This window comes from Aegilops tauschii, chromosome 1, assembly GCF_002575655.3.
Source record: "Aegilops tauschii subsp. strangulata cultivar AL8/78 chromosome 1, Aet v6.0, whole genome shotgun sequence".
In the NCBI taxonomy this organism is placed as follows: Eukaryota; Viridiplantae; Streptophyta; class Magnoliopsida; order Poales; family Poaceae; genus Aegilops; species Aegilops tauschii.
Window position 1 is genome coordinate 482,187,801 of NC_053035.3, and position 24,045 is coordinate 482,211,845.

Below are 24,045 nucleotides of genomic sequence, written 5' to 3' on the forward strand. Positions count from 1 at the left end.
ACCCCAAAATCGACGCAAACAGCGTAGGGACGCGCGGTGGAGTCGGCCTGACGCATGCATCGTCTCTGTTCACGACGCGAGCTGAGGTAGACGATCCCATCATCTGTGTGCCGTCGCGTTGCACAGGACCTCGTTTCTGATCGGAGGATGCTTTGGCTCCACGTCGCATCCAGTCCGGTCAAATCCAATCTGATCCGCGCATCGGCTACGCATGTGGGCAAATTTGACAAATTTGACCTATAGATGAAATCAAATCACAGAATGAACTGTCCGTGAAACTATTTTACGCGGCTGACCCGTGGCACCTAGCTCTCAGGCGCTGCACTAGTGCAACGCCTGGGAGCTAGGTGCTGCACTAGTGCAACGCCTGGGAGCTAGGTGCTGCACTAGTGCAACGCCTAGGAGCTAGGCGCTACACTGTATAGTGTGGTGCCTAGCTCTCAGGCCCTGCACACTGACTTAGTAATTTTCTGATCACACAGATGCGACGCTGGTCATGTAGCGCATATCTATGAGGCGTTGCATAGTGTAGTGTGGCGCCTTCGTGTCGGGCGTCACATAAAAAGGTCAGTCACGTGAAATAGTTTCACGAATAGTTCATTCTGTGATTTGATTTCGTCTATAGATCAAATTTATCAAATTTGCCGTGCATGCGATGGAGCGATGGCGACGCCCCGAACGACAGCCCGCCCGCCCGGCACGGAGGAGATATCCTCATGATCCCCGTATGATTGGCGAGAAAACCCTGTGCTCCGTCAGTTTTGCACCACCCACGCGACCGACCCTTGATTGGATTGTCGTTTCCAGCGCTTTTACCTCTGTAAAATATAGAGACCACGATCCGTCGTTTTGATTCTCAGGTGAATTTGCACACGGCGGTAAGATACACTTGTAAACAAATACACGTGTATAAAAATACACCGATTCCAAGCAGGCAGTCGGTCACGGGTCCGTGAATTGCTTGGAGACGCGTACGTCCACCTTTCACGAGTGCATGCATGCACCGACACGGTTGTGTGGTTATAATTGTTCGTCTTCTCACATGATCCTAAGTAAGGCCAACTCCACCGCGCGACCTCAAACGGACGTCCGTTTTGTCCGGATTCTGTCTGTTTGGATAGGGCAATGGGGTCGTGTCCGGACGTGTCCTGGAATGCGGTAGGCCGTGCGCCCAGCGCGCGGCCGCATCCGTTTGCCCCATCCTGTCCGTCAGTGCCAAAAATGCCCATATTTTTATCAAAACTAGTTTGCACGTCCAAATATTTGTCTGAAAATTAAAATAGTTTTACAACCCAATTGAAATTGTCTTTAATAAAATAGTTTTACAACCAAATCGAAATTGTTTTGACTGAACATAAAATGAACCAATACATTTATTGGTTGCCAATATGATTCCACACGTGCTCAACTAAGTCATTTTGAAAATTCAAATGAGTGTGCCAATCACGCATCTCACGGTGGAATTGGACAAACTGTTCAAATGTGGCCGGGTCTTGGTGCAGGGGCTCAATATTTCCACCTTGATAATCAAATCCTTGGTCGAAGATACTCCCATCACGCTCGTCCTCGACAATCATGTTGTGCATGATCACACAAGCAGTCATCACCTCCCAAAGCTTCCTTTCATCCCATGACAGTGCAGGGTTTCGAACGATACCCCACCGGGATTGAAGCACACCAAAAGCACGTTCCACATCCTTTCTAGCACTCTCTTGCATTTGGGCAAATCTCTTTCTCTTCTCACCTTGGGGTTTCGAGATTGTCTTCACAAAAGTTGACCACTGAGGATATATACCATCACCTAGATAGTATCCCTTGTTGTACTGGTGGCCGTTGATCTCAAAGTTGACAGGTGGGGAGTGGCCTTCTGCAAGCCTTGCGAAGACTAGAGAACGCTGCAGCACGTTGATATCATTGTGAGAACCTGCCATGCCGAGGAAAGAATGCCATATCCAAAGATCCTGCGAAGCCACCGCTTCTAATATGACAGTGCACGCCTTGACATGCCCCTTGTACTGGCCCTGCCAAGCAAATGGACAGTTCTTCCACTTCCAGTGCATACAATCTATGCTACCAAGCATGCCTGGAAAGCCTCTAGCTGCGTTGGTCGGCAACAATCTCTCTGTATCAGCGGCAGTTGGCTGCCACAAGTACTCTGGGCCAAACACCTCGATCACAGCCTGGCAGAACTTGTACATTGACATCAGACATGTTGTCTCACTCATACGCACATACTCATCCACCAGATCGCCTGGAATTCCATATGCAAGCATGCGGATGGCCGCGGTGCATTTCTGGTAAGAGGAGAATCCAAGCTTGCCAAGGGCATCCGTCTTGCACTCGAAGTATGGGTCATGAGCAACCACTCCCTCTCGGATACGATTGAACAGATGCCTTGCCATACGCAAACGGCGACGAAATTTATCCGGCTTGAAAAGCGGGGTGTTCGCAAAGTAATCGGCATAGAGCAGGGTGTGGCCTCTCTCCCTGTTGCGGTTCAGGTTGGGAGCACGGCCAGGGACTGACCCCCTGTACCGAGGAAGCTGTCGCTGAATGTGGTCGTGAACGACCAGTGCAGCCACCACAAGATCTTCATCATCCGACGACGAATCGTCCGATGAACAAAGGAAGTGATGGAAGTAAAACTCGTCTCCACTGTCCATACCTTTGTGGGCAAAATGTCGAACACCTTGCGGTCGTGGTGGTGAAGAGGCCGCGATGATCATCTCGACGCAGCAGGGGTGGTTGCCGGCCGGCTACTGGCCGCTCTGGAGCTCTCGGCAGAAGCTGCCGCGACCGCCGTGGTACGTCGCCGGCGGTCGTGTCCCCTCTGCCACCGGCAAAGACGGCGACGGCCAAACCTCCTCCGATCGACGGCCAAAACTACGGCGAAAGCGCAGGCGTGGTGGCGGCCATGTCGAGACGTGGTTTGGTATGGACGGCCGGGGGCTGCGCGGTGAGGAGGCGGCCGGAGAATAGCGGCGGCGCCGGCGGCGGGGCGGGGCGGGGAGAGAGGGTGGAAGCGTTGGGAGCGGAGGGACTGCTAGTGTTCCCGACAGGCGGGCCACGGGGGGACAAGGGCGTGCGTCGAGGCCGTCCCCGCGCGTCCGTTTCACCCCAAACCGAGCGTAAGTTTGGGCCGAGGATGGGTCGAAAACGGACGGAATCCGGACATTTGTCTGTTTGAGGCCGCGCTATTCATCCGTTTTACCTCAAACGGACGCACCTGTACAAGATGGAGTCGCGCGGTGGAGTTGGCCTAAAAACGTCACGGTTGTGTGGTACGTGTATCATGGTTCCGGCGTGTGATTGTGAGCAATGCATGCCTTTCTGAGTACTGGTAGTACTCTTAGCAAGAAGAATACATCCAAAAACACACAGGTGTATAAAGCAGGGTCTCGTGTAAGAGAAAGGGTTGGGTGGAAAACCATCTTTTACTAGTACGAGTTACTGCGCACAAGGATGCGCCGCGGACCACTTGCTGTCCGTCACGTGGGAGCAGAAAGGGTCCACATTTTCTCACTTTGTAAACGCGCGAGAAGAGACAGGTTCATGTACCGCTTCACCTCGGAAAATGTGGCGCCAGTCAGTCGGCCAGTGTGAGATGGCAAATTTGATAAATTTGACCTATGAACGAAATCAAATCACAGAATGAACTGTCCGTGAAACTATTTCACATGGCTGACATTTTTGTGTGACGCCCGACACGAAGGCGCCACACTACACTGTGCAACGCCTCACAGATAGGCGCTACACGGCCAGCGTCGCACCCGTGTGATCCGAAAATTACTAAGTCAGTGTGCAGCGCCTAGCTCCTAGGCGTTGCACTAGTGCAGCGCCTGAGAGCTAGGCGCCACGGGTCAGCCGCGTGAAATAGTTTCACAGACAGTTCATTCTGTGATTTGATTTCGTCTATAGGTCAAATTTGTCAAATTTGCCGTGATAGCCTACGCATGCAAGAGAATCTTCACAAAAATTGAAGTAAAAACAAACGATGGGACATGTGCTGCAGGTATGCGTGAAAACTGGCCGCGCCGTGCGGGGACGAGGGGGAGGTTGATTTGTCTTGCCGCCGTCATCGTCCTGGGCCTGCCTCTCGTCGTCGTCGACCAATTGAGCGAACCGGCGCGTTTTGCTTTCGAGCGCACGATACGACCGGAGTTTATACGCCATGAATTCATGGCGGTGCCGGCTGCCGGGGATGGAGAGATCGATCCAACTCCAGCAAGCATACGCGTCGTGCAGCTCGTGACCACGGTCAGGGCCGGTGCATATGCATGCATACGTTACGTGTTACATCAGCTAGCACGTTGCTTGTAGGTTAACCAGCGAGGAATTATCAAAACATATCGTACGTGTCATGGTCTTCTTTTTCACTCTTGAGAGAAGTCCAGTGATGCATCCATGCCCATGCTAGCGATGCACATGCGTGCATCTGTTGAGCACGCGGAGGATTTTTTGGATGAAACCAAACCAAACCAAACAGCTCAGTTAGTAAGCACGCTTCACGGATAGTAGCAGGGCTGTTGTGGTCTCACATAACAGAGGGAGAAAAGGAGAAAACTTATGTGAGTATGTGCGAGGTAGCGACCAGTCATGTCAACTTAAGAAACACTAGCTAGCTGCCCTTTCTTTAGGAAAAGACACAGTACCGTCTAGCGTTTGCTAGTGGCACGATCGGATCATATGTCACGCCTTTTGATTTGCTGCAACCGTGATTATAACTGGTGTTTAGCTATGGCCTACGAAAGCCATACATAAAGGCCTATCGATCGGAGCTAGCAACACTGCTTCACGGAAAGACGCTAGTGTAGTTCCGACGGTCTCACGGGATTCTTCTTTCTGTGCTGCACGCCGCGCTTCAAGTTGAAGGTTTCTCCCTTCGGGGCAATGAAACAAAGGGTGGGATCTTTTGATGGTAAATAACTGAAACGCAAATATGGGCTTTTGTAGTTTTGTGAGCCATGGATTTTCACTGCTCAATAATGCTATCATCATGAGTGCCAGGCAGGGGAATCTTAGGGTATCAAAATCAGTACGACGACTGTGAAATATCTGTCCTATAGTAGCGTTACAAAGTGGTGAATGCCCGACCTAATGATTTTGATCCCCGGTTTGGCAAAAGGCTGCGTGCATGCCCAGGCCCTGTAGCAAATCAAATGCTGCCCACCTACTCCTTAAGACCGCCCCCGCTTTGCCAAAGCAATGCCACTCCTTAAGACTGCATCAAGCAAGTTCATAGAGAGCTAGTTGGTGTGACCCCGGCCCCTCAGTAACGGTTTACTACTGGCTTGTTGCTAGGGTTATCATCTCCATGCATGGTGTTGAGTGCAAGAAATAGCATTTGGTTCACCTCCTTGCCTGCTTAACACCAGACAGTAGTCCTTAACTAACCCACACCAACACCCAAATGGTCAAACTCCAAAGCTAACATTTTCCGGACATACCGGCCGGGACACCCCCAACCACTCCACAGTCCACACGAACGCTGAGCGATCTACACCAACACCCAAATGTTCAAACTCCCGAGCTAGCTAACATTTCCCGGACATACCGTCCGGGACACCCGCAACCATTCCACAGTCCACACGAACGCACGGCCGTTGAGCGATCTACGGGTCCATGCTACCACGTCAGGACAGAGAAAAGCCTCCAACTCACCTCACCAGTTAACAATCCTCCTCCGGCCGCGTTGTACATGGCACGATGCAAGCCGGCTGGCCGGTGCCGGGGCCGGGGCGTGTGCTGCGACTGACAGGGCATGGCGGACTGACTAATACTACTGTGCATGCAGAGTCTGGCCCTGCACCTGCACCACCCTGGACCATGCTAAGCTAAGCTAAGCTAGGCCATGCACGCACCCACCTGACCGGGCCTGTGCCAACTCGAAAGCGATCGCCTGAATTTTCCCGGAGAAGCCGGGGGTGCGGTGCACACGTTTTACCGGAGATTCTAGTCATTTCGTTCACGCATTAAGACTTAAGAGGCCACGAATCTGAATCCAACAAGTACCCATTACCACAACAGGCAAACTCACTATCAAGCTGCAGGATTTCAGAAGGATACATTAGCTAGCCGGGCTATGACTATCCAGACCAAACGAGGATGAAACTTTCAATCCAGCATCTTCTTCTTTTTAGTATAGTATACTCCAAAAGGAATTACTAGTACTCCCTCCATCCCATAATAAGCGTTTTTGTTTTTAATTAAAAAAAAAACAAAAACGCTCTTATATTATGGGATGGAAGGAGTATAATACTACTACGCATTAATAGAGACACGGTGCAAGATTAAGCGGGTGCTCTAGCCAATCAGATAGGAACCTAATCTAGCTTAGCTATTCTTGACGCTGAACACACTATGGAGATGTCAGCTTGGGACTTTTCTATTTTTCAGCTGAACCTTTTGTCCCGTAGCATCTTTTTTGTTTTGTTTGTCCCGTAGCATCCTGATTTCACTTTCTCAGGATTAGCCTACCCTGTACACTTTCCCGGCTTATACGGAACACTAATCATGTCTCCATTTCCTAAAGCACCACTCCTTGCACAACCTCCCATTTAAAGTGCTGCAGATCTATACAGTGTGATGGAAATTTGTAGCTGTGAACACTATCTTTTTGCTGTTCATGATGCAACCAGCAATTTGCAACCAGTATTAATAGTGCTAGCACATATAATCCTCAGTTTCTTCCCTGTGTTAAAGCGTGATCGATTGAGATTTGAAGGGCGGGCATCGCACCCGACCAAATGGCGTATGTGAGATTCTCTTGCAAATGGTCCTGCAGATAAAGAGAAAACCAACTATGCGGTGCAATTCCGGCAGGGCCACATTGCATTTCCGAAACCATCTTTTGCTAATCTGGAAATTGATGGGACGTGTCTTTGGTTCGGACCCAGACAGGTAACAAGTTTGCTTTGCATGATCTGGTAAGCCAATAATGGCTGCGTGAACATGAGAATAAACCATGTGTATGACTAGATGCAGAGCAACAATGTCTACACACACATTAGTTAATCCTAGAAGCACGAATTTTTTTCGTTTGGCCTACTTGGAGCTAATCTAAGATGCTACTCAAAAAGTGGATATGATGCCAATCTGAAAGAAAAACAACAACGAAGGTCAAAGCTGAATGATGAGGGGATAACAAGGAAATCCTATCTAACCTCTTTGCGTAAGATAGTCGAGATAGCACACGGGGCGAGCGATCGTGGGCCGACCCAACTCTACAAACACACAGGCTATTTTTAATACGGTTTCTCCGTTTTGTTCCAGATTATTTTGTCTCTTTTTTATTTGGTGGTACTGCACCTGTTTGCCTCCTTATTTTCTTTTTTTTTCTTTCCTCATTTGTTTGGATTTTTCCTTTTCACTTTACTATGTTATTTTCTCTTCTTCTGATTACATTTTTTTAAATAAATAAAAATATTTTTGTTATGCTTTGCTTTCTTCATTTTCCCTTTTCCTCTGCAATTTTAATTTTATTCTTTTTAATTTATGCACATTTTTTATACATGAATTATTTCTAAAATATATGTCAAATATTTTGCAAATACGCCGTGGGAAGAGCCGCCTCTTTTTCAGCAAGGGCTTCTATTGACCAGCGTAGACTACATACACGTGGTCTCTGAGCCGTGTTAGATAGCCACCCATCATATGGCTCTTAAACCCAACCTGTGGTGGATCTCGGCGGACAAAGCAAAGTCAAATCGCTTGATCCTTTGCCAAAGAGAAAGTCTCTCTCTCTCTCTCGCATAGTTGCAAAAGTAAGTACATAGTGTAGGGTGAAAGAAATAGAATCTTGTGTCGTGAATAATACAGGGTGAACATTTTTCAGCACTTGATGACCACTTTTTAAATACTTTGTAAATATTTATCCAATACACAAGGAACAATTTTCAACTTAATAAAAACACTTTACATAGTGCATATTTTTTCAATGCACATTATTTTAAAAAAAATAAAACACAATTTACAAAAATAATCACACATATTCAAATTTATTCATGCAATTTCAATATTGCTTGCACATTTTCAAAAGTTTTCATGCAATTGTAAGAAAAATCACACTGTTTCAAAAAATGTTAACAAACTTTTAATTAAATGTTCATGTAACTGAAAACATATTTAGATTTAAGACAGTATTTGTGTATCTACGGAAACACAAGAAATCGGAGTTTAACACCAAGCTAGCAAACTCCAAAACCGAGAAAACCATCGCCAAAAAACAACGCTTGGTAACTCACAAAAAGAAAAGTTGCGGTTAAATTAAAATCTCTAACAAGCAATTGGGTGAAACCTATATGAGAAGGTAAGGAAGAGCAACAAGCTGCCAAATAAACACAAACGCAAATTAAAGAAACGGAGAATAGATTACCATAAATTTATCATGTTCTAAAGTTCACACTCTTGTGGAGTACTCCCTCCGGTCCTTTTTTGTTTGCGTTTTAGCTCCAGCCCGGATACCAAGGAGAGGAGAGCTCAGCAAAATCTGGACTACTTTGCCCCTGAATTGCTACCGAGGAGACGTTGGGCAGTTACTCCCTGCATGCAAACGATTGGCCTGCAGCCATATATTCTCGCGCCCACTCTCTCCATCTCTCTGCATGCGCGTCTCTCTCTCCTCTTCATCTCTAAGCATGTCATCCATCGAGTAACTATCTGTGTTGGAGGGGTGTGAGAGCCAAGGCCTCCTGAACGCTAGTTAGGCTCACCCTATTCTCCTTTCAGCCTCCCATCGAAGGAAAAACCTCAATCACTAATGGTTCATCTTGAGGTGACAGCCGGACATTTACAATGTTTTGAAACTTTTTGTTCTCTTCATGTGTGGCAGATGGTTGAAATCTTTTAGGATCACAAACTACCCCCCGACCACAAGTCTTACCCGACAGGGACACAATGATGTATTTAGAATAAGAAAAAAGGAAAGCAATTGCTATGCCGCCACATGGTACTAAGAGCATCTCTTGCAGACCCCATATCTTAAAATTCAAACATGTATCTCCTACCTCATAAATTTAATTTTTTAGGGGATTAAATGTTTCTTCATCTAGCAAATTTCCTAAAACTTAACCCATCAATAAATTTGGTTCAATTCATCCAACTATCACAACATGTTAATTAAAAATTTGATATTTCAAGTACCCACGATTCAAATACAGATCAAATAAAATGTTCTCAAATTTAACGATTCAGATTCAAACACAACATATGATCCAAATTAACAAAGATTCATATAATCATGATGGAAGCACACGAATCAAGTGTTATGAAGTCGCCAATGTTGCTCAATATAAGATCTTCTTGTAGTTGATTGTGACCTTGTCGGTTTTTGATCCTTCAGTGTTCTTGGAGGATTGCTTCAATCCTATTCGTGTTATAGTCTGGCTCCACCAGGACACTTGCGATGTAGCTTTGGCTATTTCCGAACGGCGGCGATATCTACCAGGCCGCAGAGGCGGTTCTTGGGCGTGGATGTGACGAATGCGACCGGGATGTAGGGGTGGCAACAGTGCCGGCAGCGGCAGTTCATGGGCGTGGATGAGACGAATGCCACCGGGATGTATGGGTGGCAACGTGGCCGGCGAAGGTGGTCTACTTCGCCGGTTCCGAGGTCGTCGACCGTCTATGTGTTGTGCTTGGCCTTCCTATGCCATCTCCAAGCTCAGGCGGTTCGGCTCCACGTGAAAACAGACCTCTACAACGAACAGGTGGAGCTACGCACGCCGGCCTCATCGGCGGCGAGAATGTCAATTTTGGCGATGACGCGTGAGGAGAAGGTGAGATAGAGCGTGGTGGGGCTGCATGATGGTGTCGCGGAACGGTTCCACCATGGGGTGGGGGTGAGCGAGGGTGCAACAGCGGCGACGCCGGCAAGAGGGTCGGTGTCGAGATGAAGTCGGGTGACCACCTAACTATCCTGGGAAGCCGCTTCCTCAGACTAAAAATATGCTGGATGAACACATTTTACGGGATGTAAGTTATAATTTTGTTGGACTATTGGTTCGAGGGATCTGCTAGATTGGCCTTAATCCCTCCAAATATAACTATTGGGGGATCTTGTAGAGATGATCTAAAAGTATTTACAATTTAGAATCTCAATAAATATCTATAAAATGAAGCTCGTTTTATAAATATAAAATCAACATATATTTAGAAGTTAAAAAAAAAATATTTTTCTACAAATACATATACATATTCTGTAAGTATCTATAATTTAATCTACTAATTTGATTATTTGCATGCTACACAAAAAGACAAATATCTGACCCAACTACAACAAAGAAAAGGCCTATTTTAATATGTGTATTTGTCTTTTTTTGTGTACATCACATATGAATATATATGTTCATAGAATTTTGTACATGTATACTACTACAAATATATGTATACATGTATACCTTTTCAGATATTTTTTATGTGTGGAAAATTATTTTCGCTGAAAAAAATAAAGACCTCAATGGAGCTCGGCCTCTGCAGGCACTTTTCGGCCACTTCGTTCGTCTCTTGGGCGCTCCAATTCAATCCGGTCCGCGCATTTGACGAAGCGATGATGATTCGACGTAGGAGTAGATGCTTGGACATGTACGCGCGACGCCGTTGCATTTCTCTTGGTAGAGTCTCGTCCAGACTGACTAAGGCTACAGTAGCTCGTATCCTTTGCGTGGTTGGAACTACTTGTACTGCGATCGTCGCACGGTCGTGTAATCGAGAAAGGGATGCCGTCTTTCACCACGAGTTGCAATGATTCCCCCGTAAAAAGAAGGTTGCGCCTCGTACCACTTGCTGTCCGTCACATGGGGACAGACCAAGCACCTTTTTTTTCCCTTTCTTTCTTCCCAAAAAACGGGCGAGAAAAGACAGGTTCTTGTAGTATGTCGCAAGCACGTACTACTGCTTCCCTCGTCACCCTGCTGTGAATCTCGGAAATGTTACGCCAAGCTTAATAATTTTACTAGGCAGACAAGCATCGTCGATCGGTCTGTCTGGCCCAACACCGTGACGCATCGTCGATCGGTCGCGCGGTGCAAGGAGAGCAAGCAAACGAGCAGACACGGACAAGCCGGCTTGCCCGCGGTGCTGGATAAACGCACCCAAATGAGCCAGAAGTGCACTTCTTCTTCAATACAACCCCCTAAATACATTGACGGACCAGATCTGCCGATACCCCTTCATAAGAAAGGGTAGGATGGTACTTTTATAAAATACATCACCCCGACCGTACACAACGCAGTAAATTGGGCCGGCCCATCAACGATCTATCTCTAAAGTGGTTTTGTAGTGAAAGAGTGAAAAAATACTACTACAAAAAATTTGCCTACGGCAGGAATCGACCATGGACCTACCGCAAACACACAAACGAGCTAACTAACTGCGCGGAGTTTTAAGAACTATGTGAAGCGACATATTTGAACATTTTTGCTGAAATTTGAACGTGACTTTTTTTAAACGCGAATATTTTCCAATATCGTAAAGAAAATTATGAAAGTGGAAACAAATTTTCCGAAACGTGGAACACATTTTAGAACTCCAAACAAATTTAAAAAATGTGATTTTATAATTCCGAATTTCTTTTGAAAACACAAACAATTCTGACACTCTAAAGATTTTTGAAACGCCACCATTTTTTGATATTTTTGAACTTTCTTGAAAAATACGAATAAAAAAAATAAATATGTTGAACATTTTTTGAGCTTTGCGATTTTGAAAATGAAAAAAAAACAATTCATGGACCTTCTTAAACGCTCCCAAACCGGTAAAAACCAGCATGGAACTATCTAGAGGTTCCCAAAACCGGCATCTGCAGAGGCAACAAACAAATTAAAATGGGCTGACCCATGTTCACTCGTAACGGTTGCATATGTGGGAAATAATAAGCGTCATAGGGTTTTCCCCTGATTGACACCGTCGCCTAGTTAGGCCAACTCCTAAATAGTTTTTCTCTATTTTTATTTTTATTCCCTTTTCTTGATAATTCATTTTTACTTTTCAAACTTTTTTGTTATTTTTTAAACTTGTTCTAAAAACTGATTTTTTGGAATACCCTAAATGTTCTTGTTTTCAAATATATTTAGAATTTTAAAAATATTCTGGAATTTCAAAAGAAATCACGTTTTCGAATATATTGTTCATAGATTTAAGAAATATTTGTGCTTTGAAAAAAGTTGATAATTTCTTAAAATAGTACATTGTTTCCAATTTTTGTTCAAAATTTTCACCAATTGTTGGCAATTTGTTACCAATTTTGGAAAAAGGTGTTCAAACTTGTCAAAATTTCATGCCCAATTTATTGGCCTTTTTTCACCGAGAGAACAACAAAAAATGCAAAATCTGTCGGAAGCTCAAACAACTTGGCATGGTGCCTTGAATTGACCATATAAGCTCACGGAATAAATTTGGGTCATGTGATAGATGCCGAAAACAATGTGGTCTCAAACGGACCCTTCTCGCCTACCCAAACACTCTCCGTTGAATATGGTCTATTTTTGGACATGCATAAAATGACCTAACTTTTGCCAGTAGGCGAGCATACCCATGGTCGGCACCCATGCCAAGTTTGAATGAATTCCGACACCGTATGCAAGTTTGTGTCACGTCCGACCAATTTTTCACCGAGAAAACTCTAGAAAATACAAGAATTGCTGGAAACTCAAACAACTTGGCATGGTACTTTGAATTGGTCATACAAGGCCATGAACAAAACAGACTCTCAAATAGACCATTTTGGCCTACTCGAACTTCCTCCATTGAACATGGTCTATTTTTCTACATGCATGAACTGACCCTAACTTTCGCAAGCAGGTGGGCATGCCCCATGGTAGTCATCTATGCCAAGTTTGAATGATTTTGGACACCGTATGCAAGTTGCATCACGTCCGGCCATTTATCATCGAAAACTTTGAAAAAATGCAAGAATTGTTGAAAACTAAGAAAAAAAATTGGCATGGTGCCTTGAATTGGTCATACAATACCAAGAAAAAAATCGGAGCCATTGTAGAGATGTTGAGAAACAAAGTGCTACCAAATGGACCCTTCTCGCGTACCATGAACACGGTCAATTTTTTTTACATGCATGAAATGACCCCATTTTTTGCAAGCAAGTGAGATTGCCCATGGTAGGCATCCATGACAGGTTTGAACGAACTCTGACACCATATGCAAGTTGCGTCACGTCCGACCATTTATTGGCTATTTTCCACAAAACAAACTCTAGAAAATGAAAGAATTTCCTAAAACTCAAAAAACCTGGCATGGTGCCTTGAATTGGTAATGCAGAGCCAGTAAAAAAAATTGGGGCCATTTAAGGGATGTTGAATAACGAGCTGCTCCCAAACGGACCATTCTGGCCTACTAAAACACTCTCTGCTAACACATGGTATTTTATTGGAAATCTCTGGACGAACCCCAACTTTTGCTAGCAAGTCCGCCATCCTGCATCTGCGTCGTCGGCAGTCATGCTCTCCCACACAACGACCCAAGGCCCCCTCCCCACGCAGTGGTTTTTGCCTTCCACAAAGATTGTGGCGACATCGTCGTACGCGAGAGGGCGGTGATGCAACAAGCAGCCGACAGGCTTCATCCCGTTTCCTCCTCCTTCCACCCCGTTGCAGAAGTCTTAATGGTTCCGTCCCTACTTCCTCCACAACATAGACGATCCTACCTCGACGGAAAAGATAGACGTGTTAGAGTGGTTCCAACGCATGATGCAGGAAGCTCATCATGTTTACCGCGCTCTGGCGCCGAGGTGGACGGTGGCCATTGGATATGGAGAGGAGGACAAGGGATAGGATGTGCGCAAGTGTGAATGCCACAAAATTACTAGAACATATGACCTTTTGGGAGGGGGTGTGCAAAAAAATCGTCACATCGAAGTAGTCAACCACCCACCCCGTGTCAAAACTGATGCAGCGTGGATAGGACTGCGAGCAACACACTTGACAAACTTTTAGGATCCATATATAAATTTCAAAGTATTCGGACTAATATGACACACACCAAATATTTTTTAGACTTATGGTGTGTTTTACTCTTAAAAAATGTTGTCGTTTACAAAAAAACGCAATTTCAAAAATAATCTAGTTTACGAAAATCACAAATTTAAAAAATTACACTTTTCCAAATTCAAACAATGTCCGTGGAGTTTCAAATAACGTTTGCACTTTCAAAATTTGTTTGGAATTAAAAAAATGTTCCTGCTTTCAATTTTTTCTTCACAAATTCAGAAAAATGTTTGACGAAATTCCATAAACCTTTTTGGTTTCAATTTTTTGTTCGACTTGTTTAATTTTTTTTTGAAAATACCAATTGTTGTTCTTGTTTTCCAAAAGTTGCTGGTTTTCAAAATTTTGTTCGTACTTTTCAAAAACTGTTCATGTCTTATCATTCTGAACAATGTTTTAAGGACACGAACATTTTTCAAAAATTCATTTTTTCTGAAAATGTGATTTAACTTTTCCAATATATGAATAAAACTGGAAAAATGAAAATTTTATGAAATTTTGAACAAAATTAAAAGCATTCAATTTTGTTGAAAATAAAAAAATTTCAAATAGGAAATAAAAAGAAAAAAGAAAAAGAAGCAGGAAAAAAATGGTTCGCTACACTAAGCGGGTTGTTGTGATCATTCTGCTAGCGTTTCTTTATTGGAGCGGTCTAGCTGGCGGCCGGGCGCTCGCTGCCGCTCGCGAGCGGCCGGCCCCTGGTCCAGATGTCTAGTCACTGTCACATATTAAAAAGAGGAAAATTACAGTAATCCAAAAATGCTAAAAGGACATTGCTAGTTAATCATTTCTATGTGGTTTTTTCTCACGTGATGGATGTTTGTTCCCCATGTTCGTCCTTAGTGCATTAATTTTTGGTTTTCAAAATTATAAAAGACATATCTTTTAAATTGTGTCAAAATTCAGATCCGTTTTCATCGTTGAAACTCTCGAGACGTGCTCTTCAAAAGTAGATCCCGCATGGGGATGTTTCGACGAACTAGTCTTCCTGCCAACTAAACATCAATGTGTGTGCAACTAGAGTACATTGCCGCCCAACTGAGCATATGTGTGTGCCAATAGTCCTGCCAACTAAATATCAATGTGTTTGCAACTAGACTACATTGCCGCGCCAACTGAGCATATGTGTGTCAATAGTCCTGCCAACTAAACATCAATATATGTGCAACTAGACTACATCGCCGCGCTAACTGAGTATATGTGTGTGTAACTGGTCCTGCCAACTAAATATCAATTTGTGTGCAACTAGACTACATTGTCGCGCCAACTGAGCATATGTGTGTGCAACTAGTGTTCTGCCAACTAAACATCAATGTGTGTGCAACTAGACTACGTTACAAGCCAACTAAACATCAATGTGTGTGCAACTAGACTACGTTACAAGCCAACTAAACATCAATGTGTGTGCAACTAGACTACATTACAAGATATGACAATTCATATGCAACTATGCGGACTAGATTGTGCAACTCTGTGGCCATGCATGTGCCAACTAGAACTAATATGTGTGCAACTATAACTACTGTGGATGCAGCTCCAAAAAACTGGGTTTGAAAAAAATTATACCATGCAGTACTAAAGTTGCACAAAGCAGTACTGAAGTTGCACAATATAGCGCCAAAGTTGGCATCAAAAAAATTTCGTCGAAACATACTCATGCGGGATCTAGTTTCAAAGATCTCGTCGCAAAGAATTCAACAGTGAAGACGGATCTGAATTCCGACGCGCGGTTTGAAAGATATGGCTTTTAAAAAATTCGGAAAACCTAAATAATTGTATGTGAAGTTGTTTCTTTCAAATCGGACGAACCAGTGTGAACACATTAAATACTGATAACGACATGCACTAGCAGACAAAAAAAACAACTCACGCATGGCTAGGAAGCCCGGCCGCTCGTTCCCTCCAACAGTTAGCGCGCGACCATTTTTTAGATTTTGGGTTCTTTATTGGACAACGAACTCTATCAGGTGGATTGGCTAGCTATCAGCGCTTATCATACTGAGGTGCTTGGTTCGAATCCTTTTGCTGGTCATTTTCTTGTGGTTGTTTATTTTCACAGTTTTCACGCAATGATAGGCCGGCCCAGTTGGGAGGCTCTCCCTCTGCGGACGCACATCAGTCAAACAAAACGCGCCTCCTATTGAGGCATCGAGCGCATGTATAGGTGAGGTGTGAAAATACTACATTGCCCCTGTATACGTTTTAGAAGGGGGTTGTAGCGAAGCGTTACCAAGAGGGGAATGCCCGACCTAATGATTTCGGTTTGGCGAAAGGCTGCATTTCCCGTCCTTTTAAGCTTTAGCAATCAACTGGTGCGCATCTAAGCCCAGGATATATGAAAGCGACCTTTCATTTGTATCCCCGCTAAGCCCAGGATATACTACACTCAATAATGTTGTGCTGGCTTATTGCTGGGCTAGTGTTATCATCTTCATGTACTGTGTTGAGCGCCAGAATTACTAACGTTTGGTTAGGCATTGGAAAATGCGCAACCTCCTTGCCGGGATAATACGAGACAGCAGTCCCATGGCAACAAAAAAAAAAACGAGACAGCAGTCCATAGATAACCCAAACAGACAGCCGAATGTGCAAACTCAAAGGCATTTTCCGGACATAGCGGGACACCCAAACCACTCCACACGATCTACTCCTATAGGATAAAGATCAGGCCCCGACTTGCTAGCTGCTCTCGCCGGGTCACAGCACAAGTAAAACAATCCTTCTCCTGATGCACTTTAATGTACTTACATGGCCCAAGGGTGGCCGGTGTGCCGTGTGCATGCTGCGATTGGCAGGGCATGGCGGATGCAATGCATGCAAATGTGCAATCACGCAGCAGCTGCTGCTCCTGCCCGACCTGGACGATGCTAAGCTAGGCTTCGCCTTGGCTAGTCTTCGACCTGGCCTGCTGGAACACGAAAGGGCTCGCCTGAATTTTCCCGACGAAGGCGGGGGACGCGCTGCACACATAGTAGCTAGCTAGCCTGCTGCGAGTGGCCAGCAGATCTTGCCAGGCAGAGGCATGGAGTAGTGAGTGGATGAGTGACCACATCACCAACACAAAAGTGATGAGGTCGACGAGGTTCTAGGACACCGCTCCCTGAGACTAGCTGCGTGTGCTGCATGGTTGAGTTTCTACTGCATGGCATGCACATATTTTTGATCCGATGGTGCACGTTCAGGACATCTTCGGATATTAGTACTGGTGAAATAAATCGGTTACACCAGGGGTCTCTCTCGTTCGAATGAATTTCATATTAATCTGCAATATCCTGCTCCTTAGATTTCCTTTTTCTTCTGAACCCTGTTTGGTTTGTAGGAAACTATCGAGAAAAGTTCAATGGTCTTGCATGCAATTTCAGGGAAATTTTGCATGAGTTTCAATGACAACAAGGGCGTGCACCTTGTCTTTCAGGATGTTCCATATATCACATATCCATATGTTCACAATTCCAGTAGGATTCAGTATACCAAGACATCATGCATATTCTTCCCGTCTGGTCATTTCAAATAGTAAGACCTAATACCAATCCAATGAGTACAGTGATGCCTCAAGGATATTCACTTCTACTAGTCATTTCGTTAATGCATTAGGAGCACACGAATCTGAATCAAACAAATACCGATTACTACAGCAGGCAAACGCACTATATATCTAGCTGAAGAATCACAGGATGGCACATTGGCCAGCTAGCTAGGCTATCCAGAATTCCAGGTGAAACGAAAATGGAACTTTGTAATCTAGCACCTTCTCTCCTTTTCAGCACAACTCTAAAAGGGAGTGAGGCAAAAAAATTAAGCAAGTGCTCTAGCCAATCAGATAGGGAACCTAATCTAGCTTACCTATGCCTATTCTTGACGCTGAACACCGGGGAAAGGACAGCTTGGTGCCTTTTCTTTTCTCAGCTGAACATTTTGTCCCGTGGCATCTTGCTTTCACTTTCTCTCGATTGGCCAATCCCCTACACTTTCCCGGCATACAAGGAACACATACTAGCAGTAATCACCTACCAGCGTTAAACTGTGTAGGTCTATCGATCGGAACTAGCAAAATTGTTTAATGGAAAGACGTTGGTGTACATCGCACGGTTTCATGGGATTGCTCTTCTGCGGTGCTGCGCTTCGAGCCCTATTGGCGGCAAATAACAGGAACACAAATGTATGGCTTGTTGTTTTGTGAGCCAGGAGTTTTCACTGCTGAATGATGTTTGTGACCACGAGAGCCATCAGGGGGATCATAAGGCATCGAGGTGGTCAATACGATGGTTATGAAATTTAAGTCCATACAATGCAAATGCCCGACCTGATGATTTTGATCCCCTGTTTGGCAAAAAGGCTGCGTGTCCACTCCTTCTAGTCCTTTAGCAATCGATCAAATGCTGCGCACCTAGACCTCCTGGCTTTGGCAAAGCAAATCGACAGGAGTCAGGAAGCACCATCAAGGCATCAAGCATGTAGTATGATGCATTGCTAGCTGGTGTGGCCCGCTTCGATCAGTAACGGCTAATTGGCTTATTGCTAGTACGGGACCATGCTCAACTAACCCTAACAAACCACCATTGTTCAAACTCCGAAGCTAGCATTTCCCGGCCATGGCGGGACACCCAAACCACTCCACACCAACTAGAACGGTGAGGGACCTACGGGTCTGCTAGCACGTCAGGAACGAGATAAGCTTCAGCTCCCGCCGAGTCACCGCACCAATAATGCCGCTGCGTTTTACGGTTTTCATCTGATACACATACACATGAGGGTAGTTCTCTAGCAACTGCCTGAAATAATCAAGCACTACACAATTAAATTTGAAGGATTATATTCCAGTATTTCTACTTCTTATAATGCATGCTTGGTTGGTAGTGAATTATAGAATTCTTTTCTAGTATGTTCGGGAAAAGAAAAACTATGCATGCCGTTTCAGAGGAAAAATTTGCATGAGTTTCAGTAACAACAACGGCATGCATGCATGCGCCTAGTCTTTCCGAATATCCATGTGTTTTCCTAGCTATGATGCAGTCAAATAACATATATTATCAAATCCTCAATATTTTAAAGTTTTTGTAGCGATCAACTTACCATGGATGGTATTCTCTTTGATTTGAACTCCTGCAAACCGAAAAGCCTTATACTACTCCCTCCTTCCCAAAATAATTGCTTAGTGCAGTGAGACACTTATTTTCGGACGGAGGGAGTATTTGTTTAGTGCAGCAATTTTTACATTTGTTTAGTAATGCCTAATGATAGCCGCTTTCAGTCATTTCATTAACGCATAAAGAGGACATGATTCTGAATCCAATCCAACAAGTACCGATTACTACTATAACAGGCAAACGCACTATCTAGCTGTTGGATTGCAGAGTGACACATTAGCTAGCTAGCTAGGCTGCCCAGACAAACCGAAAATGGTATATTTAACGGAGGCGTCAGGCACGGTTAGGCGAGTGCTCTAGGCAATCAGATAGGGAACCTAGCTAGCTATTTTGGATGCCGAACACTATGGAAATGTCAGCTTGGGCCTTTTCATTTTTCAGCTGAAACCATTTGTCACGTAGCATCTTGCTTTCACTTTCTCCGGATTGGCCTACCCCCCTACACTTTCCCGGCTTATAAGTTATAATCAACAGCATGAGGCAGCGTGTAGATCAATTCTTACTGTTTCAGAGCTGCAGATCAACACACCGTGTGATGGAAACATCTATCTGTAGCCGTAACCAATATTTGTTTGCCGTTCGTGATGCAATCAGGCATTCCCATCAACAGGAGTAGCACACATGATGTTCGGTTTTATTCCGTTGTAAAAGCGTGATCGATTGAGATTTGAGGGCCGCGCATCGCACCCGACCAAATGGCGTCTGTGAGATTCTGTTGCAAATGGTCCTGCATATAAAGATGGGGTGCAATTCCGGCAGGGCCACATGGCATTTCTGAAACCAGCTTTTGCTAATGTGGAAACGATGGGACGTATCATTGGTTTGGACCCAGACAGGTAACAGGTTTGCTTTGCATGATCTGGTAATAGCCACTGGATGCAACAATGTCTACATCCACATTAGTTAATCCAGGATGCGTCCAACCTTTCCGTTTTCCTATTTCGGGATAATAAAGCGGTAGCTGGAGCATATACGCAAATGCAAGTATGCAAGCTCTCTATTTTCCTATAGGCAGTTTTTTTTTTTTTTGAGGTGATCCTATAGTATATGCAGCCAATACAAGATCCAAGTTTGGTCACTTGATTGGAAGCTTTTTTAGAAGCTGGCTACTGATTTCACACTACGTATGAATGATGGTCACTCCAACTTAAAAAAAAAAAACAAGTATGATGACAGAAGGAGCGCGGCCCTTTAGAAGCCCCGAAGGGAAGAGACAACAAGCCTAATAAGGAAGGGCCGAAATGAAGAAGGGACCAAAAATCAAAGTCCATACGGCCCAGGAGAGAAATAGTGCCTTCCATTTTATTTTCGTTGACTTGTGTGACCAGGGATCCTCCTGTCTGTTCACTTTGCTTCCTCGTTCACGCTGATGAGACCTCTCATGCCTATGACCTCGATCCCTTTGCTTCACCAGGGATGGATCTCTTTTTTTTTTTCTGTCACAATCCGTGGTGCAACGAATGCATGACTGGACAGCAGCTCAACTTTCCTATTTCCAAATCATTTGTCAATGGTAAAGAACAAAGAGTAACTTCACCAATCAATCAAAGACAACAACCAGACGAGGGAACGAACACGTGAGACTGATGCAAAGCAGCACAAAAAAACGATAATATTCTCGCAGCTAAGCCTGCTACGTTGATTCAGGTAATTGGCAGGGGAGCCACATCAATCCCGTGATCCCCACAGGGCACACCCGACGCCATGGAAATGTGGAACCCGTGTGCTCACAGGTGTGACCTGAACGAAGTACCAAACCTACCATCATCCTACAGAACACCGAGCGTCCAACCAGGTCCATCTCTCTAGACGACTATCACTCGTCCTCGTCATCGTCCATCAGGTCCTCGGCCTCGTCCTCCCCTTGGTCCGAGATATCCTCTACCTCCGTGGCGTTCGGAGCGGACGGCCTCGACGAGCGTAGCTCCTCGATTTCCATACGCAGGAAGGTGTCGCAGAAGATCCTCGCCACTTGTAGCACCGCCGGGCAGCCTGGTTTGAACAGATGAACTGGAGTAAGGGGACCTCGTGAAAGGAGAGAGCAAGGGCGCTAAGAGCAACTGCGCATACCTGCAACGGGGCAATTCGGAGCTTTGCTCCTCCGGATGTGGCTCATTATTGGATCCTTGTCATATATGTGCCTGCAATCCATGCTGCAGAGGGAAAGGAAACGTTACCATTTGGAATCAACAGCTAGTTGTTTGATGCTGTAGATAGCAATGCTGGTTGTTCGATTCACCGGTGCATACTAGTTCTACTGAAGCAAAGCATGTGTTAACAGAAGGATTATGACACCCGCATCCTCCTACACAACGGGGAAACAATTCCATTTGGAATTGAACAGCCATAGATATTTTGGCGTGTGCATTTCCTACCAATTTTTGCATACTTCGTCCAGTGGTGAATCCCCTTACTGATCAAATAGATCAAAATCAATAGTTAGTGGTTTGATCGATACCAATTCCAGTTGCTTGATTCACAGTTGCGAACTAGTTCTACTGACGCACAGGATTAAGAACAAGCTTTTCTTATAGCATGTGGATCCTACACAGTGGGGCTACAAATACATTTGGAATTGAACATCCGTAGATATTTGGCTGTGTGCATTTACTAGCATCTTTTGCATATTCTTTCCACTGGCGAAACCCATTGCTTGAGCAAATAAATCAAAATTAATAGTTAGTGGTTTGATTTGATACCAATGCCAGTTGTTCGATTCGCAGTTGCGAAGTAATTCTATTGACACGCAGGATTAAGAGCAAGCTTATCTTACAGCATGCGGACCCTACACGATGAGGAAGCAAATTCTGACAATTTTTCTGTAGTATGCATGTAAAAAACAAGGACAATCAAATCTGGTGGTTTCAATGAGACTGAAAGGGTTAGAGGCAAATACTAACAGGAGTAGAATGGCACTATGAGCTATTGCATTGTGCCTACAAACTTTGCTCCATTTTCAGTGTGAAAACAAAACTTCGATCGGTTTTTATCTGGTGGGAACACGATAAGAAATGGGTGCTCATTGAACAAACATTTACAGTAACGACTATGGCTCAAGCATGTTCACAGACAACACAAATTTCATAAGAGTATGAAAACAAAACCAGGCACCGACTGCTTACCAGCGAACTGGATTTTCCAACTCAACGATAGGCTTCAAGGTTAATGGGCAATGCATATTTAGGATGCTGTTCTGGGTGCTGGTCATAACAAGTTCCTCTTGTTCGTCACCAGGCATCGGTTGACCTGCATGGTGAACGTCCTGCAGAGACAGAGCACAAGCACACAAAAGGTCAGGCACTTTGAAATCACACACAAACAGACACATTCTTCGCCATAGTATCCCAAAGGAAGCTAAACAACTTCCGTGCGCATCTTTGGTGAAGGACCTCGCCTAGGAAATGCATCTACAGCACACAATTGCAGATAATCTTCAGAACAATCAGAAATAAGAGTCTCTGAAGCACATACCCAAACAGCCTCTTTGAACTGCCGTATGAGCTGGTCCTTGTGTCCCGACGATCGCGAGGTCCCCTTGACCTTGTCAACCTCCGCATCGATCAGCTTTCTGAAATCAGTGGCCTTCCCAAACCAACAGAGTGCAGACAGTTAGCCCAAATTTCCCCAATCCGAACGCCCCCACACAGAAGCGCACCTGGTCGGACGGCTGGTACGCCCCGGGCACCTTCTTGACCGCCTCGGCGAGGTACGCGCAGTCCTCGTACGAGGCCACCAGCTCCTGCACCGCATCCTCGAGCTGCTTCACCTGCAGAAATCCATGCGGCTCGGGGGGTTAGGGGATTCGAGGGGAGGCGCGGGATTTGGGGGCTAATGGGGAGCGGTGGCGTGCCTTGTCGGGCTTGCCGGCCCTCTCGTACTCCACGGCGAGGGACTTCATGGAGCTGAGCGCCTTGCGCATGTCCTGCGGATTTGGGGAATTTTGGGAGGGGTTAGGGTTTTGCGGGATGAAATCGGAGGTGGGATTGGTAGGGGGAGAGAGGGAAGGGGCAAAGGGGTTCTTACCAGGACGAGGGTTTGGGCCTCCGCCGAGGTAGTGTCGGCCGCGGTGGCGAGCTTCGTGGCCGCCGACGACATCTCCGGCGAACTTCCGCGGTTCCCCTTTTTTTTCTCCGCGAAGGAACGGAGGGAAACTGGACTGCAGGAGCTTTTTTTTTTTTAGACAACCTCGCGAAACTTTATTAACCCGTCGCAACGTTTACAGGGACTGCCGGAGCTGTGGACTATAGCATGTATACGAGGCCCAGGAGTATTTCTTAGTGGGCTGCAGAGTAGTCCAGGCAGTACAGGCGTTCCTTGAGGGAAATATTTTGGGTATGAGGCCACTAGGCCAGCCCAAAGTGCTCAAAAATAAAAACTAGGCCAGCCCAAATTGGCCTTCAAATTATTCTCTGCAAGAAATTCTTGGCATGTTCTGGAAAATGTATTCTTGTCAGCCGATCGAAAATTTTGACCTAATCACTCGATCAAGCATTTTGTCACAATTATCTTGTAACTCTATTTGATTCCTTGTTGCTAGTCCGCACTGGTGTAGTTGGGTTGGAAAAACAACTCAGACACCCATGAGTTTAAAAATTACTCAAAAACTCAGCTTTATATTGATACACTGATAAGCCTGGTCGAGTTTAACAAGTATTTATGCAGAAACCGTTCAACAAGTTGTGTTACGGAGTACTACCCGTTAGGCTCGCGTAGCTTGTAATATAATGTGAAATGGTAGTGTCAGATCTTTCATGTTTCATGCAAAATTGTTGATTGATAAATTTTTGGAAATAAATTGTAACTGTGTAGCATTTGGTTGCCCTATAGTATTGATAATAATATATTCACATGGATGACTAGACCTACAAATAAGTTTTACTGTGTATATCAAGAAATTATCA

At 45.0% G+C, this 24,045-nt stretch overlaps 2 protein-coding genes across 2 annotated transcripts; both read right to left on the minus strand.

Moving 5' to 3' along the window:
* Positions 1-1,373: 1,373 nt before the first annotated feature.
* On the minus strand, positions 1,374-2,663 carry LOC109743598 (uncharacterized). The gene is made up of 2 exons (XM_073506474.1): positions 2,063-2,663; positions 1,374-1,885 (listed from the first exon to the last, which is right to left on the minus strand). The coding sequence occupies exons 1-2, from the start codon at positions 2,661-2,663 to the stop codon at positions 1,374-1,376; spliced, it is 1,113 nt and encodes a 370-aa protein (XP_073362575.1).
* An 18,065-nt stretch (positions 2,664-20,728) lies between these two features.
* On the minus strand, positions 20,729-23,345 carry LOC109743603 (E3 SUMO-protein ligase MMS21). The gene is made up of 7 exons (XM_020302696.4): positions 23,168-23,345; positions 22,995-23,066; positions 22,800-22,910; positions 22,616-22,726; positions 22,267-22,406; positions 21,215-21,297; positions 20,729-21,136 (listed from the first exon to the last, which is right to left on the minus strand). Exons 1-7 carry the CDS (start codon positions 23,237-23,239, stop codon positions 20,961-20,963), a joined length of 765 nt encoding a protein of 254 aa, XP_020158285.1. The 5' UTR covers positions 23,240-23,345; the 3' UTR covers positions 20,729-20,960.
* Positions 23,346-24,045: the final 700 nt, after the last annotated feature.

Excerpts from the sequence above, each read along its gene's own strand:
- LOC109743598 (XM_073506474.1), bottom strand. The coding sequence starts at position 2,663 with ATGGACAGTGGAGACGAGTTTTACTTCCATCACTTCCTTTGTTCATCG. Across the intron at positions 1,886-2,062 it reads CATGCTTGGTAGCATAGATT|TCTTCGCAAGGCTTGCAGAA; the intron begins GTATGCACTGGA and ends AGCGTTCTCTAG.
- LOC109743603 (XM_020302696.4), bottom strand. The coding sequence starts at position 23,239 with ATGTCGTCGGCGGCCACGAAGCTCGCCACCGCGGCCGACACTACCTCG. Across the intron at positions 23,067-23,167 it reads AGGCCCAAACCCTCGTCCTG|GACATGCGCAAGGCGCTCAG; the intron begins GTAAGAACCCCT and ends CCAAATCCGCAG. Across the intron at positions 21,137-21,214 it reads TCCGAATTGCCCCGTTGCAG|GCTGCCCGGCGGTGCTACAA; the intron begins GTATGCGCAGTT and ends TGTTCAAACCAG.